This window comes from Solenopsis invicta, chromosome 4 (assembly GCF_016802725.1).
Source record: "Solenopsis invicta isolate M01_SB chromosome 4, UNIL_Sinv_3.0, whole genome shotgun sequence".
NCBI classification, from domain to species: domain Eukaryota; kingdom Metazoa; phylum Arthropoda; class Insecta; order Hymenoptera; family Formicidae; genus Solenopsis; species Solenopsis invicta.
The window spans coordinates 12,245,558-12,266,140 of NC_052667.1; the positions used below are offsets into that span (position 1 = coordinate 12,245,558).

Here is a 20,583-nt window from a genome sequence, read left to right on the forward strand (position 1 = left end):
AAACCCACACAGCAAAATTGATCCCGGAATCATCCTGATATTGTCTCATTTCCGTCTCGGCAGGATAAGACGTCTTATGGCTGTCCATAAAAGCTATCAGTAAGATCTTGATCTACTCAAGATTAATATAGCATAGTTTGAGTATATCCTGCCATAACAGTGCATAGACGAGCAAAGCCCATCTTCTATAAGACATCCCATAGATGTATCCATTGACAAATTCGAAAGCAAAATCATATCTCATAGACGTCTCGTTACTCTTTCTCTTTCACATATTTTTTAGACGTCTTGTAGCTGTCTATAGAAAATATCAGTAAAATCTTGATCTATTCAAGGTTAATATAGGATGATTTAAAGATCTACAGTAGGGAAGTTTGTAGCCGGGAGGAGGCGATGGACATGGAACTGTAATGGTTTGTCATTGCCTCCTCGAAACAAACGCAAACCAGTCCGCCAGGGCACAGGACCTCTTGGTCCAGACCATGGCGGAGTGGAACATAGAGTTGGCGATAGCCTTACGCCGTACCCTCCGCAGACGCCAGGTGGAGGGGGGACACGGCGGGGCTGGTCGCTATCGTGTCGGGGGACAACGATGCCGGGGTCTCTCTGGTTCTCGGTGAGAGAGGCGAAGGTTACGTCGCCTGCCTCTGGGGTGGTCGGGCCTTTGTGGGGGTCTACGTGTTCCCCAACATCTTGCTCGAAGACTTCGAGTCCAAGTTGGACGAGATCGGGGGGGTCGTCCGTCGGCTGCGCCCAGATGTAAACTGGGTTGTGGTCGCGGGCAACTTCAATGCAAAGTCCGTGGACTGGAACTCCCCGGTCTCGGACACGAGGGGCGAGATGTTGGAGGATTGGCTCGTCGCGCTAGACCTCCACATTATCAACCGGGGGTCGGAGCTAACCTGCGTGTCAGTGCGCGGGAGCTCAATAGTGGATGTGACCCACGGTTCGGCGGAGGCCTTCCGGGAGATAAGCGAGTGGATGGTCTCGGACGAGGAGACCTTCTCCGACCACAGATACGTGGTGACGGAGGTCTCTCTGGGATTAGGAAGGCCTGGACCCGACCATCCCACGAGAGATGAGGGGGCTCCTCCCAGATGGGCTTTAAGGCTGCTGGATGCCGACCTGGCGTATGCGGCTGCTATTGCCAAGTCGTGGGAGGAGCCCTCGGCAGAGGGGCAGGGCGACGTGGAGGCCGAGGCGGCCTGGTTTGGGGAAGTCCTGTCGCAAATATGCGACGCGGCTATGCCCCGCCGCCGGTCGTCCCCTCGGGAGGGGAAAAAGACGGTGCATTGGTAGACACCGGAGATTGCGGCTCTTCGCGAGAGCTGCAACTCCGCGCGTCGTCGTTACACCAGGCACCGCCGTCGAAGACGGAACCCGGATTGAGAGACGGCGGCTGCTCTGTACGAAACATACAGGGCGGCCAAGAAATCCCTTCAGGCGGCCATTGCGGAAGCAAAGGCCAATGCCTGGGGGTAATTTCTTAATACATTGGATGGTGATCCGTGGGGGCACCCCTACCGGCTGGTCAGGAACAAACTCCGGCCAGCGGCACCCCCCCATGAAATTCTCGATCCGGGTCTCCTGCGGAACGTCACGTCTGCACTTTTCCCGGGGGACGACAAAGAGGTGAACGGCGCGCGCGACGACCCCGCTGCCATCGAGGCCAGGATAGCCTGGGATGAGGGTTTCAAGGTCTCCAGGGAGGAGCTCGACAGGGCAATAAAAAAAATTAAGAGGAAAAATACCGCCCCGGGCCCGGACGGTATTCCCGGGAGGGCGTGTGCTATCGCCCTGCGAGCTCTGAGGGACCGCCTGAGACAACTGTTTGACAGGTGTCTACAGTCTGGGCGGTTCCCCACTCCTTGGAAAGAGGCCAGGCTGGTCTTGATACCTAAAGCGGGTCGTCTCGCGGGTGACTCCTCGGCCTACCGTCCTATCTGCCTATTGGCAGATGTGAACAAGTTACTTGAGAGGGTCGTGGCGTCTCGCCTTACGTGCCACTTGAAGTCGAGGGGCCCCAGCCTATCGCCCAACCAATTCAGGTTCCGACCTGGGAGATCAACCGTCGGAGCTATTCGGCGGTTGAGATCCCGGATCGAGAGGGCGGTATCCCGGGACAGGGGGGACTCTCACAGCGCCGTCTAGACCGGACAGAGAGCCCTACTCTCTCCACTGTTAAGGAGGTACGCCTTGGACGGAATCAGCGGCGGAGTAGTTGCCCGGCTGACCCGTCTCGGGGCTTGGGATGCGGGAGTGCGTACCTAGGGCCCTCATCCACGGGGGCCCGACGCACACCCGGTATCCCGGTTCGGGCGGCTGGGGCTCGACTTCGGTCGAGTTTCAGCCGCTAACTCCGGAGGGAGATTCCTGCTCTCGGGTGGGGAGCCGTTTGAGCTAGGACGGATCGCGGTGCATGCTTAGTTCGATCCCGCGATCCGTCCCGAGCCCCCGTCCCGACGCCGGAAAAAGTTGGGTTTTAGTGAGTATGCCGGCTACTAGTTAGGTCGGCAAGTCTCACATACCCCGCGTTCCTGTCCCCACAGGACCGGAGACCCAGGGGTTTCCCAACTATAAAAAAAAGGATGATTTAAGGAAATCCTGCCATAACAGTGCATAGGCAAGCAAAGCGCATTCTCTAAGAAACATCCCATAGATGTACCCATCGACAGATTCGGATGCAACATATCTCATAAACGTCTTGTTACCTCTTCCTTTTCACATACTTTGTTAGACGTCTTATAGCTGTCTATAGGAGATATCAGGAAGATCTTGATTTATTCAAGGTTAATATAGGATGATTTAAGGATATCCTGCTATAACAGTGCATAGACGAGCAAAGCGCATCTTCTATAAAACATCCCATAGATGTATCCATCGACAAAGGAGCCCACACACATCCTTATGGAAATAAATTAAATTTTAGTTAAATTGTCTGAAACTTTCAGAAAAGTTAGTTCTTATGTTAATCAAAAGTCATAATGGACACGTAGTCCAGAAATGGCCAGTTTTTAAGATGGTTTTAGTATGGTTAAAAGTCGGAAAAATGTTTTTTTTTTTTAATCCAACTTTTAACCATACAATCTCAAAAACTGGACTCCGTGTCCATAATGACTTTTGATCAGCATGGCAATAACTAACTTTTTTGAAAGTTTTAATGCGCGTGCGTGCATGCGTGCGCGTGTGCGTATGTGTGCGCTTGTGTGTGCGCGTGTGTGTGTGCGTGCGTGCGTGCGTGTATGTGTGTGTATGTCTGTGTGTGTGGCTACACTTCTAAAACTATAAGACAATATATTGTATGTCAAGATCATCGATATTGCAGCTCAGTCTTGTAATTTACATTTTCACCAAACAAGTAACAAGACGTCTATGAGATATGATTTTGCTTCTGAATTTGTCAATGGGTACATCTATGGGATGTTCTATAGAGAGTGTGCATTGATCGTCTAAGCACTGTTGTGACAAAATATCCTCAAATCATCCTACATGAAGCTTGAGTAGATCAAGATCTTACTGATATCTCTTATAGATAGTCATAAGACATCTAAAAAATATGTGAAAGGAAAAAAAAACAAAATGTGTATGAGATATGTATGATTTTGATTTCGAATTTGTCGATGGATACATCTATGGGATGTCTTAGAGAGAATATGCATTGCTCGCCTATGCACTGTTTATGACAAAATATCTTCAAACCATCCTATATTAATCTTGAGTAGATCAAGGCCTTACTGGTAGCTCTTATGGACTGCCATAAGACGTCTTATCCTGCCAAGACAGATATTGGACAACAACAAAATAATCCCGGGATTAATTTTGCTGTGTGGATATACAAAATATATAGAAATACTTTTCATATTATTTATTGTTACTTTGCCATAGTTGATGAGTGTGCAAAATCTGAATAATAACCTTTTATTAATTAAATATACTCTTCTCATTTAAAAATTAATTATATAATCTTATCGACATTTTTATGTTAAACTTTTTTTCTTAAATTATTCTAAAAAATGTGCTATTAAAAGTAGGTGTATCTAGTAGTTTAAAACATTTTATACATTATTTATATTATATACAGGGTGTTTCAGACCACCCGTACACCCCTTTTCTCTTCGCAGGATTAGGACCAATCAAAAATATGTTCAGACGAAAGTTGTAGGGTTTCAAAAGATCTATTCAATGATCTTATCAGTTTGACCTTGGATGGCGTCGCCAAGGTCAGATCGAAATCACATTAAGTTTTTTAAATGAAACACCCTATTTTTGATTCCAGAATCTAATAGCTGGTGTCAAGACCTTTCCAAAACACTACAAGAAAGTTTATTTTCGTTGACTACTTTCCGAGTTGTGCGGCTTGAAAGTTACACTACCGCCAACACCATGTAAATAACAATATAAAATCACGCGTTACGCAGAAAGCCGTGCAGCCGACACAAAGAAAGTAAACACGCGAGCCGGGCCAACAAAAACAGATCATGAAAAATCGTGAAAGTTAGCTGTCCCGACCGTAGATAGTCACATACATATGTATGTCATAATATTATGTAATTACATTATTACTTTAACGGTAGCACACGAGCAATAACGAGCGCGGCTTTCTGCGTAACGATGTCTAACTCGTGATTTTATACATATTGTTATTTGCATAGGATGTAGTAGAGATGTATTCACCACAACGCTATTGTGACTCAACTCAACACGAGTGACAATAACTCTCTCAAACTTGTCACCTACGTCTTCAATAACCGTCATATCAGTATCAATCGCGCAACAAAAATCCGACCCTCTTTATTAGTCTAGGTTTATTTAGCCATGTCCTATTCCAATGAAGAAGCATATGATATGCTGCTAATTTTAGGTGAGTGTCGAGGTACATTCATTGCAGCGGAAAGATTGTGGCGGGAACGTTATCCTGATCGGACTCCTCACTCGCGAAATGTTTTTTCACGTTTGGCTAAACGAATCAAAATTAAAGGTGTCGTTCAGCCTCAACATAACAAAGGTACACAAATTCGTCGTCCGATTATGGATGAAAGAACAGAGGAAATTCTTGCATCGACAGAATTGAACCCTTATGATTCTTTAAGACGACGAGAACAAGATTCTGGTGTTAGTAAAATCAGTGTTTGGCGCATTCTAAAAAATAACAAATTTCACCCTTACAGAATGTCTGTTCATCAAGCGTTGAATTACAACGATATTAGACAGAGACTTGTATTTTGCAACTTTATAAGACAGCAACCACTTGATTTCCACTTGAAAATTTTATTTTCTAACGAATGTACACTTAAAAGTGATGGATCTGTTAATACTTGGAACTCTCGTTATTGGGCACAAAATAATCCTCACTGATTGAGAGAAGTACGAGGTGTGTTCAAAAAGTATCGCGAATTTTGAATTTTGGCGGGTTACGTATATTCGAATTTCGATCTTTTTGTGGCGTTATGTTGGTACTCATGTCTCTCACTTATGCCGACAAGCTCGGACATTTTGAATGTTCACTTAATTGTTGACAGCTGCTTTGCTTGCACGTGTTTTGGATCGTCTTCGATTTTTACCTATTCAAAAAAATGGATCAAAGAACCTGTATCAAATTTTGTGTGAAAAACGAAATTAAGTGCGCGGATGCATTCCGAATGTTGACTGTGGCATACGGAGAAGCTACCTTGGACCGAAGCAACGTTTATCGGTGGTACAAAATGTTCTCAGAAGGCCGAGAAGATGTGAACGAAGAAGAGCGTGCCGGACGCCCGAGCACTTCAACAACAGACGAAAAAATTAATGAAGTGGAGAAAATGGTATTGGCCAATCGTCGAATCACCGTTAGAGAAGTTGCTGAGGATCTAAACATATCGATTGGCTCGTGCCATTCGATTTTTATCAATGATTTGGGCATGAGACGGGTCGCCGCGAAATTCGTACCAAAATTGCTCAATTGCGACCAAAAACAGCATCGCATGAACATTGCTAATGAGATGTTGGACTCTGTCCGCGACGACCCAAATTTGCTCCAGAGGGTCATAACTGTGACGAATCGTGGGTTTATGGTTATGACGTGGAAACCAAAGCTCAATCATCTCAATGGAAGCTGCCGCACGAACCAAGACCGAAAAAAGCGCGCCAAGTTCGGTCGAATGTGAAAGTTTTGCTGACAGTTTTCTTCGATTGCAGGGGCGTGGTGCATCATGAGTTCTTGCCACAGGGTAGAACGGTCAATAAGGAATATTACCTGCAAGTTATGCGCAATTTGCGCGAAGCAATCCGCCAGAAACGCCCGGATTTGTGGAAGAACAAAAATTGGCTTTAGCACCACGATAACGCCCCTGCTCACACATCGTTGCTTGTGCGCGACTTTTTGGCCAAAAACAACACACTAATGATGCCGCAGCCACCGTATTCCCCAGATCTGGCCCCCTGTGACTTTTTCTTGTTCCCTAAACTGAAGAGGCCTATGAAAGGACGACGTTACGCTACGCTTGACAAGATAAAGACGGCATCGAAGGAGGAGCTGAACAAGATAAAAAAAAATGATTTTTTGAAGTGCTTCGAAGATTGGAAAAACCGTTGGCACAAGTGTATAATATCTCATGGGGATTACTTTGAAGGGGACAAAATAGATATTCATGAATAAATAAATAATTTTTGAAAAAACCCAAAATTCGCGATACTTTTTGAACACACCTCGTAGATCATCAAACCATTTGGAAAGTCAATGTTTGGTGTGGAATTATTGGAAGTCAAATCATAGGTCCTGTTTTCTTTGACGAAAATCTAAACGGTGATAGATATTCCGCCTTGATAATGACAGATCTTCCTGTCTTACTAGAAAATATTCCTCTGCAATTGCGCCTGAACATGTGGTTCCAACAAGATGCATGTCCGTCTCATACATCGAGAGTTGCTCGTGCGGCATTAAATACTATGTTCCCCGTCAAGTGGATAGGCAAATACGGTCCAATCAATTATCCACCCCGATCATCAGATCTCACCGTCCTTGATTATTATTTCTGGGGAAGGATAAAAAACTTGGTCTATCATGAACGTCCGACTACGAGGGATAATATGATTCGTAGAATAAGTGAAGCAATTGGATCCTTACGTGCCGAGGAAATTCTTCGAGCAACCAATGATTTTCAAAATAGAGTTGATGCTTGCATCGCAGAGAATGGTGCTCACTTTGAACATTTAGTCGCTTAACAAAACATACACTCATTCATTCCCGAACGTGAGAGGCAAGGGGACTCACGTGAATCAAGCACCCCAAACGTGAGAGGCAAGGGGACTCACGTGAATCAAGCACCCCAAACGTGAGAGGCAAGGGGACTCACGTGAATCAAGCACCCCAAACGTGAGAGGCAAGGGGACTCACGTGAATCAAGCACCCCAATGGGATGAAATTCTCGTCAAGTCCACGTCGTTCATTCTGGATAATGCTAAGCACGGGAAAATGCATACAGTCAATCTGGACATGATTGATCATCAAACATAATCAATCCAGTTAATAAACAAAAGCAGAGTACATAAAACTTTGACTCCCCTTTTCCTCCCCCATACACATACGCATGCACGTATGCACACACCCACACACAAGATTAAATCCGACTTACAAGGGCACCACACATAACCCGGGTCACCGATTTTGATGAAACTTTACAGTTATGTAGTATTAGTATAGAAATACTAAATGCTAAACGGAGACGATGCACTACTCAACCGTTGACGTGAAATCGTTGTTTGAATTTCACCATATAGCTTTAATACCGTAACATTGAAGGAGTTTGGCAAGTAGCAGCGTGGTGTGGCGGACAGCGCGAGCGCCTATAGTTTTGCAGGTCGCGGCCGTCGCGGGTTCGAGTCCACAATTTTTTTTTTTTTTTTTTTACCCAGTACTCTTATTGTTACAATATACATATATATATATATAATAAAATATATAATAAATAATACACAGATATAGATATAATAATACGCAAAAAATCTTCTCTGCATTCGAACTTTTGTTAGTTTACTTTATATACATTTAAATATATATATATATATATATATATATATATATATATATATACACACACATAGATTTATATGGATGGCGAGATATTTATATGATATATTTGATTGTGAGAGTTAATATGCATATTTATTTATGTGTAAGTACAAAAACAATTACAAATGAATTTATTCGTCGTCTTGCTCTGTAATTTTGCACACTTTCGGGTGATAATAATCATAAAAACAAGTAAAACATAAAACTGATTTACACCACGAACATTTTACAAATCCAATTTTTTACTACCTGAAAAGGATACTGTCCCTTTTTGGTTGAATAGGCGAGAGAAGGGGGAAGTAAAACGTGAAATTCTAGGGAAGAGGGGCTGCAGCTGTGTCAATATAATTCCAACAGCAATACAAACGCATAAAAGACATTCTTAAAACTAGCTGTGAATTTTATTACTTGTTTTTGTAATTATTATGACCCGAAAGTGTGCAAAATTACAGAGCAAGACGACGAATAAATTCATTTGTAATTGTTTTTGTACTTACACATAAATAAATATGCATATTAACTCTCACAATCAAATATATCATATAAATATCTCGCCAGCCATATAAATCTATGTGTGTGTATATATATATATATATATATATATATATATATATATTTAAATGTATATAAAGTAAACTAACAAAAGTTCGAATGCAGAGAAGATTTTTTGCGTATTATTATATCTATATCTGTGTATTATTTATTATATATTTTATTATATATATATATATATATGTATATTGTAACAATAAGAGTACTGGGTAAAAAAAAAAAAAAAAAATTGTGGACTCGAACCCGCGACGGCCGCGACCTGCAAAACTATAGGCGCTCGCGCTGTCCGCCACACCACGCTGCTACTTGCCAAACTCCTTCAATGTTACGGTATTAAAGCTATATGGTGAAATTCAAACAACGATTTCACGTCAACGGTTGAGTAGTGCATCGTCTCCGTTTAGCATTTAGTATTTCTATACTAATACTACATAACTGTAAAGTTTCATCAAAATCGGTGACCCGGGTTATGTGTGGTGCCCTTGTAAGTAACCACCACATGGTACATCTTGAGTAATGCTGATGCTGGCGGTAGTGTAACTTTCAAGCCGCACAACTCGGAAAGTAGTCAACGAAAATAAACATTCTTATAGTGTTTTGGAAAGGTCTTGACACCAGCTATTAGATTCTGGAATCAAAAATAGGGTGTTCCATTTAAAAAACTTAATGTGATTTCGATCTGACCTTGGCGACGCCATCCAAGGTCAAACTGATAAGATCATTGAATAGATCTTTTGAAACTCTACAACTTTCGTCTGAACATATTTTTGATTGGTCCTAATCCTGCGAAGAGAAAAGGGGTGTACGGGTGGTCTGAAACACCCTGTATACATACAGGGTGTCAGGTAACTACCGCCCGTGGTTTCGTGGATTGATAGATCAAGTAAAATTGAGCAGAAAAGTCCTGTACCATTTTTTAATATTTGCCATAGTTAACGAAAAAAAAATTAATAAACTCTGCGAATAAGCGCGTATCACCGCGCGCAAGGACCGCCCGCCGGTTGCCGAGACGTTGGCAGCCGCGGCTGTAGGCGCGGCGCTGTGCGGTGAGGAGGGAAAAGCAGTAGCTGTTTTTCCCTTAATATTATTATAATATATATAATACATACATTATTATTATTTTTATATTATTATAATATGTATAATATATATATATTATTATTATTATAATATATATATATATATAATAATAATAATAGAACATATAATAAATATTAAATATAATATTTTATATTTTATAAAAGAAACATTTTTAGTGATGTCATCTTTTTGACTCGATTTAGTTGTTGAATTGAAATCCTTGTTCTCTCACCTCTCATCTATTTTTATTTATTATTATTTATATTATTTTGAAGTGAATGGGATGAAATTGGTACGACTAACATTACACAAATTTATATATCTAAGAAAAAAATAGTACATAATTGTTTTATATTTTATAAAAGAAACATTTAATATTTTTTTTAGTCAAAAAATACTTTTAAATACAATAATTTTAATTCAAATATGATAATTTGGCTACACATGCGATAAACGCCCTTTTCGAATCTGGGAACGCTGGCGCCAAGATAACACGGATACGAGCACTTGTCGTAGGTTGCGTTTGGAGAATACTATTAACGTTGATAGCATCATTCCATCTTCGTCACTCACTAAAAGTTGAACAAAGATAGAGCGACGCTGTTTAGCACTAATAGCGTCTCCCCAAACGCATCCATAGGCCGGTATTCATAGTCAGTTCTTATATTTAAGAGCGTCTTAAGTACAATCTTAAGATGTTATTAATCATTTACAGAGCCATATTAGCATCTTAAGATATTACTTAAGACTGTCTTAAAATAAGATCTGATTATGAATACCGGCCCTAGTGTGCGCTAGCGCCGGCACGCGGCGCCGGCGCCGTGCGCCAACGGCTAACGGACAGCCAGCAGACCAGCCACTTCTCTCTCTTTTCATTCCCCACCTTTCTTCTAGCAGTGTGTTGTTCATCTTCCGTTTTGGTGTTTACTTGTTTTTACGAGTAGATGGTGGACGGTTCATACAGATTTTATGAGTCGAACGATGTTAGTGCAAGATACGCAATAGTTTGTGTTTTCCGCCTTTCTCATTTGACCTGAAGTTTCCGTCGTAGCGGTGTGCGCGGCGATTGCCTGTCGGCTATTGGCTATATGTCTAGTACCGACTATTCGCGCAACCTGATTGGTTGGGAGCGGCGCGAGCATCAGCCTCAAGCGCGGTTGTCAGGCGGGGATCGTTGTTCGAAAGATTCTGTCGAGAAGTTTCCGAGACCGGATGTGTATAACCAATCGTCCGTCTTCCCGCGTTTTTCTGTGCGCTATCCCGTAGTCGTTGCGTTCCGCTGTACTACATTACGAATAAACCGAGTGATAGAGTACTTCGTTGGCGGTCATTGTGCCCGTTCCATCTCTTCTTTTCCCGTCTTTTGCCTCCTGTCTCATACGAGGTCTGCTCGTCAATACTCTTGTTCTCGCCGTTTCCGTTTCCGTTACCTACGACCTTTCCGGTGCGATTCGCGGCTAGTAAGATCAAACAAGAGCCTTACATTAGCATTTGTTCTTGGAAAATGGAGAATAAAAACCTTGGCTATATTATTATAATAGCTTATTACACGTTGAATTGAGGTAAGTCATTGTAAAAGAATATATATTTTCGCTACGTATTTTCTTACCAAGTTTACGTTCCACAACTCAACGAGGAAAATTTTACGCAGTAATATACGTTACTTGCATTGCATAAAGTTTTCTTGGAGAATACGTTTTGGAACGTAACTAATAATACATACCCTAAATAATACATATAATTGTCAATTATATCATACATGTAAAGATATTTTTGTGTATTAGATGCGTAACTCTATTTAATAATTGAAAACCGTGAAAATATTCTGTGCCACGTGTTTGTCCTTTAACACATAGCAGACATATTGAATTGAGATTTGGTATTATGGAAAAAATGCGTCTTTACGGGCCAGTCACAATCACTAAATTAATTAATTTTCTTACGGCCAACAAAAATCTAGTTGCTTTATTTGCTTAATTATTTTATTCTTTTATAGGAAATATCCTCGTGTCACGTGTGAGCATAACCTAAGAGCGTGAAATATTGGAATTTTCTTAGTTTAATATCGTAATATCGACGATTAATGAGAAAGACGAGAAATATAAAAAGTGTTTCTGCTCATCGATATATTAGCGACGTTGTTAGTCATATAAAGAATCGAGGTATGCATAATTAAGAAAAAATTAAAATCTATTTTTTATTTTTACACTATTCACAGAAAAAAATTACTCTATTGCCAAGAAAAGTGATTACTCAGTTTAATATCATTCTTTTAAATAATTCTTTTAAATAATAGTTTTTCTTAATCTTTTGTTAGCAATATTTTTTTATTATTATATATTTATTTTATTATTATAAATTTTCTTCAACGCTATTAGCTAGACTTGACATAAAAGTAAGTAAAAACAGTAAAAAACAAATTAATAAATATTACAATAAATAAAAAATGGAAGTATTAGTAATGTGGATTAAAATAATTACTTATTTGTAGATTGTGCCTAATAGAGGGTTAACCGAGGGGTTAACAAAAATTGTAATCTTGACAATAGCCTTAAAATTTACTTGTTACAAATAGAAATTCTTATTATCACTTACTCAAAAGAAGAAATTATTTTCATTTCAAAAGTATTAAAAATTATATCAAAGAAAATTCAAATTTACCTGTTGCGTATACATTTTGCTTTACAAGTTTATTTTTCGAAATGAGAGGAATCGAACGGGTTTCATGACCGACTCGTTCACTCCTGATAGTACATGTTAAGGCATGCACGGACGGTTAGGCTATCCGCGTCTTTACATCCGCCCGCGCGCCTACAAACGGACAGTCGCCGAGCCAAAGGGATGACCAATCAGAATGCGGCTGCCAGGACGAGTACGCAATTTGCTGGAAGGAAAAGAGTGGGATCATCGCAACCCCGAAAGGATATATATATATCGATTGCTTATGGATCAACTCTCTCTTCTTCTCTTTTACTCATCTCGGGTTCAACGGGCTAGCGGCGGTTCGTTGGAACATTAGCAATACACAACAAATCACAACCCCGAGAGCGCATCGCGTTATACTTCTGGATAGTGAATAAGTGTCCTCTCGACAAACACGCGAAGACGTGCATGATCAAAATCACGAGATCGTGCAAAGAAGCGGTAAAGTACCGAACATTTTGGTGCCTCCTGTGAGGTCTCTTCCCTGGTTTGCGAAGAAGGTGTCATCCGGAGCAGAGGCCGTATATTCCATACGAAACGAAGGGTGCGCTACGAAGTCAACCAACGGCGTTCCCAGCGAGAGGCTCTTTGCATCACAAGGACAAGCTTGCCGAGAACAACGAAACAGGTCGATCAGGAAAGTACAAGTTAATTTAATTCGATACGAATTGCATAACGATGGCCACTAGAGTTAAAATACTAGAACAAAAACGAAGGACTCTAAAGGCACAGCTTACGAGTCTCGCGAATGCCCTCGATAAAAACAAATACGATAACGCGACATTAAAATTGCGTATTGCCCGATTAACGGAACTATATCACGCGTATGAAGAGTTCAATGCTGAACTCGTGGTGTTAGATCCGGACGATGAACACCAAGCGGAATTCATGGATATCAATGAAAGATTTTTTACTCTCGCGGGCAAAATCGATAATATTCTGTACGGAACGAATGCCTCGTCGAATGGTAGCGGCTTAACGAACGAAGACACTTGTAGATCTAATACAGCAGCCGCACCGGCGGTTCAAAGAAGGCGCATAAAACTGCCAGATGCCCCGATGCCTTCGTTCAATGGAAAGTTCGAAGAATGGCTTTCTTTTAAGAACGCGTTTGTTAATTTAATCGGGTCGCAATCCGATTTATCGGATCTAGACAAACTTCACTACTTGACGACCGCATTGAAAGGCGAGGCGGCCAATAAAATCAAGATTTTTGCGAACGATAAAATAGACTATGCTACTGCGTGGAATTTTCTAGAACGATCATATGAGGTAAAGCGCATATTAATAGTACGGCATCTCGCGTCTATAGTCAACCTTCCGGTGTTAGACAAAGAGAATACGAGCGGTTTAATGAAACTCGCAGATGATGCTCAACAGCATCTTGCAGCGTTAAAATCTTTAGGGGTCACAGTCGGTTCTGAAATGGTAGTATATCTTTTAGAGAGTAAATTGCCGAGACACACGATGGACAAGTGGGAAGCGTTAATTGAGAAAGATGAATTCCCCACACTCGAGCAAATGTGTGATTTTTTATATAGGACCGCGGTTTGCGCGTCGAGACGCGAGAAACCGAGATTATGCGAATCCGAACGAAACAAGGATACACCCCCGGCGAAAAAGGCACGAGTATCTTCCTCGAATCGGGCGTTCGTAGTAAACGCGTCGCGTAACTGCATCGTATGCAAGGATAAGAAACATCCACTTTATCTTTGTCATACATTTAAGCAAATGTCTGTGCCGGATCGCATCGAGACGGTAAAAAATGCAAAAATTTGTTTTAATTGTCTACGATCTCATAAAGGAATACCGTGTAAATTCTCTAATTGTACAGTTTGCAAACGACGTCACAACACACTTTTACATCTTGAAAAACTGACAGATAAATCGGATGGAATTAACACTGAAATCTCTCAATCAAAGTGACTAGATAATTCGATCGGTAGTCAAGAAGCGAGTCTCGCGACGATATCATATTTCGCACCACAGTTGTTAACAAGCGCGATGACGTATGTCCAAGGTTCCGACGGGCGCAAGCTTAAGGGCCGAGCATTGCTAGACACGTGTGCCACGGCTAATTTTATTACCGAAACTTTCGTCAAACGTTTAGGCGTACCGATAATTAAACATTCCGCCACAATCGGTGCGATTGATAATGCCAGCACCGTGTCGAGAGGCATAGCACAAATTATCATCCATTCGATATACGATGAATATAGTAAATCGTTGACCTGCTTAATAGTACCTACGATTGCGGATATGATACCCGCCGAAACGTTTTCGCGCGACTCATTTAGAATTCCGCAAAATATCAGGCTAGCCGATCCAGAGTTTCACATTCCACGGGGAATTGATTTGTTAGTCGGATCCGGAACAACGCTATCGTTATTTTCCGTCGGACAAATTAATTTATCAAACAAACATCACGATCTATATCTACAAAAGACGCGACTCGGCTGGATAGTCGCTGGAAATCCGTCCGCGCTGAACTCTTCGAAATTCCCGACATGTCACTTAACGAGCTTAGAACGGCAATTAACCAAATTTTGGGAAATCGAGGAGATAACGACGGACAAATCAATGTCGGAACAAGACGCGCGATGCGAAGCGTATTTTTCAGAGACCGTATCTCGCGATAACAACGGGCGTTACGTGGTACGATTGCCATTTCGCAAGGATAACGTGCGTCTGGGCGATTCACGGGCCCTTGCTCTTAAACGATTGTTATCCCTAGAACGAAGATTCAATATAAACGAATCATTTAAAACCGGATATGTTAGGGCAATCGAGGAAAATATGGCGCTAGGATACATATCTCGAGTAGAAAATCCCGGTAGCGACGGCTATTACATGCCTCACCACGCGGTGGTAAAGGAAACCAGTACTACCACTAAAATTAGAATCGTGTTCGACGCATCCGCAAAAACTAGCGAAGGAATATCATTGAATTCCTTGTTAATAACAGGGCCCACTATTCAAGACAAGCTGTTCGTGCATTTGATTCGTTTCCGTACTTATAATTACGTTCTTACAGCCGACATTGAAAAAATGTATTGTCAGGTGCAGTTACACGAGAACGACCGACGCTATCAAAGAATACTATGGCGCGTAAACGAAGAGATCGAGACCTTTCAATTTAATACTCTTGCTTTCGGTGTCGCCTCATCCCCCTTCTTAGCAATACGCGCGATTCACCAATTAGCAGATGACGAACATCATGTCTATCCTCGAGCTGCGGCAATTCTCAAGCGGCATTTATACGTAGACGATCTGTTGACAGGCGCGGACACTATCGAACAAGCGCGAATGATTAAAGATGAAGTGATCGCGCTATTGAACCGCGGCGGATTCGTCATAAGACAATGGGCGTCTAACGACGAACGAGTCGTTAATGATCTGACTACTAATGCACTGCACGCGAATTTCATATTGAATATCGATCGTTCCTTAAAAACGTTAGGAATAACATGGAAGGCGCGCGAGGACAAGATATGCTACTCGGCACACTCCATTGAAATACCGGGAAGACTAACGAAACGGAACATTCTATCGAAAATCGCGAAAATATTTGACCCAATGGGCTTGCTGGGCCCCGTGGTCTTATACGCGAAGAAACTAATGCAGGAAGTGTGGAAATGTAAGCTTCAGTGGGACGAATCCGTCCCGCAGGATTTACACACCGCATGGACGGAATTCGCTCAACAGCTGGCGTCGATAAATCAAGTTTCCGTCGATCGCAGGTTATTCGCGGAGGGTTACCGTGATATTCAGATACACGGATTTTGCGATGCCAGCAATGTCGGTTACGGGGCCTGTCTTTACGCACGATCGACAGGGGAAAGCGGAGAAACGACGATTAAATTAATTTGTGCAAAATCGCGAGTAGCACCGTTAAAAACTATAACGATCCCTCGACTAGAGCTGGGTGGCGCATTGTTACTCGCACGATTGTATATCGAAGCGAGTGGTGCGCTGAGCATCATACCTAGTAGAGTCATATTTTGGTGTGATTCAACAATCGTATTACACTGGTTGAAAACGTCACCTCACTTATTAAAACCCTACGTAGCAAATCGAGTCGCGGAAATCCAAGAAATTACCGGTCCGTGCGAATGGCGGCACGTAGGATCGCAAGACAATCCCGCCGACGCAATCTCTAGAGGGCAATTACCTCACTGCTTTTTGCAAAATAAAATGTGGTTCGAAGGTCCTTCGTGGCTGAATCGAGAAGAAGGAGAATGGCCGTATTTAGTGACGCAATCCATAGAGGTACCTGAGTTAAAGCGAAGCGCATGTATGATAATTAAGCACAATGATTTTGAAATATTACTGAAATACGCGTCATACTCTAAATTGCTTCGCGTCATAGCTTACTGTTATCGATGGCGGCCCGGTAATAGACACATTGGCACACTAAAGACAACAGAATTAAACGAGGCTGAGACGCGAGTTTTGAGGCTTCTTCAATCCACGCAATTTTCAAACGAAATTAAACTGCTTAGAGAAAATAAGCAATTGCCAAGCAACAGCAAAATTGTCAATTTGAATCCTTTTTTAGATAATGACGGGCTAATCCGAGTAGGAGGGCGGTTACGATTGTCACATTTAACATTCCCACAAAAACATCCAGTTTTATTGCCTAGTCGACACAATTTAGTTGATAGCATTATTCGAGAAATCCACACGAGACAACATCATACGGGAATTCAGACTACGCTATATAACCTTAGACAAAAATTCTGGCTGCTTGACGGTAAAAACCAAGTGCGAAAGGTCGTGCGGGCATGCACGCGTTGCTTCCGTTTCCGTGCTAGTACAACCGAATATAAAATGGGAAATCTCCCCACGGTGCGCGTGCGTGAGGCAACACCTTTCGCGAACACGGGCATAGATTTCTGCGGTCCTTTCTTCATTAAGGAAAGGAAACATCGCAATAGAACGAAACTTAAGGTATACGTGTGCGTATTTATATGCATGACAATTAAAGCTGTTCATCTCGAGCTCGTGAGCGATTTGTCCTCCGATGGATTTCTCGCGGCATTAAGAAGATTTATAGCAAGACGAGGGATGCCGGAACATCTTTATTCCGATAATGGAACCAATTTCGTCGGAGCTAACAATCAATTGAAAGAAATGTACGCGCTTTTTAATTCCGAACCTCATCAAACTCTCGTAAATCAGTTCGCAAGCCAGCATCGTATAGTTTGGCATTTTATACCGCCCGCCGCGCCACATTTTGGCGGATTGTGGGAGTCGACGGTGAAGCTCTTCAAGCATCACGTCAAACGCGTTGTAGGAGACTCTTTGTTCACCTTTGAAGAGTTAAATACATTTATAACCGAAGTCGAGGGCATTCTCAACTCTAGGCCAATTACGACACTTTCTTCTGATCCGAATGACCTTTCGGCATTGACGCCGGCTCACTATCTTCTCGGCAAGCCATTAACAGCACTTCCAGAGGGTAACGTTAGCTCTATTCCAGTAAATCGATTGTCTGCATGGCAACACATTGCAAAGGTCCGACAAGATTTTTGGGCCCGTTGGCATCTGGAATATCTTAACGAGCTTCAAAAACGCAGTAAATGGTTCAAAAACGGACCAAAACTTGAGGCCGGAACAATTGTACTTATAAAAAATAAAGGACTGCCGTGCACACAATGGGCGCTAGGCAAAATCACAGCCTTGCATCCTGGTGACGATGGAGTCGCACGGGTCGCCACCATAAAAACGGCAAATGGAGAATTAAAACGCTCCACTAGACTGCTCTGCCCATTGCCAGTCGAATAACGACAAAAGGGAAACTACATAAAAGCACAAGTTTCTCACAATGGCGATTACAATGGCCGTGACTCAAACGATTCGTTCTAGGCGTTGTCACGGACCCGTAACACGTGACTCAGACGATTCGTTCTAGTCGTTGTCACGGACACGTAACACGTGGCCCAGGCGAATAGCCCAAGGCGTTGCCACCATTATAATATGCCAGATTTTGGCAAGCAAGAAAAACACACTCACACGTTGGTACGTCATGTCGTGGCTCAGGCCGGCGGCCTAGGCGTTGCCGCGACCTACCAGCAAATGTTGCGATTTAAACAAATAGCCTTAGGCGTCGCCATTGGCATACAAAAATACTGATCACGAGTACTCGATACGAACACATAAAAATAAATGAGATCTCATGCGACTAATTATAACGATTCTCTTAGAATCTCATGCGACTAATTATAACGATTCTCTTAGAATCTCATGCGACTAATTATAACGATTCTCTTAGAATCTCATGCGACTAATTATAACAATTCTCTTAGAATCTCATGCGACTAATTATAACGATTCTCTTAGAATCTCATGCGACTAATTATAACGATTCTCTTAGAATCTCATGCGACTAATTATAACGATTTTCTTAGAATCTCATGCGACTAATTATAACGATTCTCTTAGAATCTCATGCGACTAATTATAACGATTCTCTTAGAATCTCATGCGACTAATTGTAACGATTTTCTCAAACCCCATGCGACTAATTGTAACTCTAGGTTATCATGCGTTTTGATCGGTGCTCTCTCAACGGGGGGAAGATGTTGCGTATACATTTTGCTTTACAAGTTTATTTTTCGAAATGAGAGGAATCGAACGGGTTTCATGACCGACTCGTTCACTCCTGATAGTACATGTTAAGGCATGCACGGACGGTTAGGCTATCCGCGTCTTTACATCCGCCCGCGCGCCTACAAACGGACAGTCGCCGAGCCAAAGGGATGACCAATCAGAATGCGGCTGCCAGGACGAGTACGCAATTTGCTGGAAGGAAAAGAGTGGGATCATCGCAACCCCGAAAGGATATATATATATCGATTGCTTATGGATCAACTCTCTCTTCTTCTCTTTTACTCATCTCGGGTTCAACGGGCTAGCGGCGGTTCGTTGGAACATTAGCAATACACAACAAATCACAACCCCGAGAGCGCATCGCGTTATACTTCTGGATAGTGAATAAGTGTCCTCTCGACAAACACGCGAAGACGTGCATGATCAAAATCACGAGATCGTGCAAAGAAGCGGTAAAGTACCGAACATTACCTAACATAGTAAGAAATCCAAATATTTTTTTACATTGAATATTTTTGATCAAAATAATACGCTTGCTAGGATTTAGAATATAATTTGAATTATAATGCGTGTTATAAATTTATGATATACTTGTGAATATAAAAACTTATGATATATTTGGAACAAGTAATATTTATTGGAATATTTTTCTCTGTATTATGATTTTTGTACAACTGTTTTTTAATATGCGTATATATATTATTTTGTTTTTAAATGTGTATATATATATATATATATATATATATATACACATACATACATACATACAGATATATATATATATATATATATAAATTTATTTTTATGAGAATTCACACAGCATGCATATTCAAAAGATGTTCAAAAAATATTCCGAAAATATACATATGTGGCAACATGAAATCTTTGAAAGATCCTTTAAATGTTCTTTAAATACGCACACCGTATGTACAAAAAATTAATAAAAATTGCAAAAATTTTAAACTACTTAAAGAAACGATTCTTGTTAATATATATGTTATTACACGGAGAAAATTTTATAATAAAAATTATTATAATGTACAGTAATTGAGAACTATGAGAACTATTTTTAAAATAAAGTGCTTTATAAAACTGTAAAAATTACGTTAATTTATACAATTTTTCAGCTTTACATACTACTTTGAAAATGATCTTGTTCTTTGCAACTACATATATTATAGTAATTTTTACTATAAAATTTTCTCCATGTATATATAAAATATTCTATGCCAAACATGAAATAATGAAATATTCTATGTTAAATATTAATATTAACAAAATATTAATTTTTTTATAAAGTTATGTATATATATGTCAAGAAGACAAATTATTAAAAATATATTTAAGATTTATTTTACTCGAATATGACAAAGTTTATAGATTATTTCAAAAATCGATATTTTTTAAATTATATTTGTATATATTTTTGTATTTCATTTAACATAGAATGTCAAATGATGCATCATATATTATTAATATACAATGTAATTTGTGAAAAACCTATTAATGATAGATTCCTGACATCATTTGGAGACAATTTTTTCTCCGCAAAGAAAAATGTCAAGATATTAATTTCAGATTTATAAGCG

General features: G+C 41.0%; 1 protein-coding gene across 3 annotated transcripts in view; it reads right to left on the reverse strand.

Moving 5' to 3' along the window:
- Positions 1-20,583, reverse strand: part of LOC105196676 (potassium voltage-gated channel protein Shab) — a 747,097-nt gene that overhangs the window by 91,634 nt on the left and 634,880 nt on the right. The window contains exon 9 of one of the 3 annotated variants that reach the window (XM_039448788.1): positions 9,848-11,136. The exons of the other annotated variants lie outside the window; for them this stretch is intronic. Within the exon in view, the coding sequence (XP_039304722.1) occupies positions 10,964-11,136 (173 nt within the window). The 3' untranslated portion in view covers positions 9,848-10,963. Of the gene's footprint in view, positions 1-9,847; positions 11,137-20,583 lie in introns of those variants that run through there. 3 annotated transcript variants of the gene reach the window in all.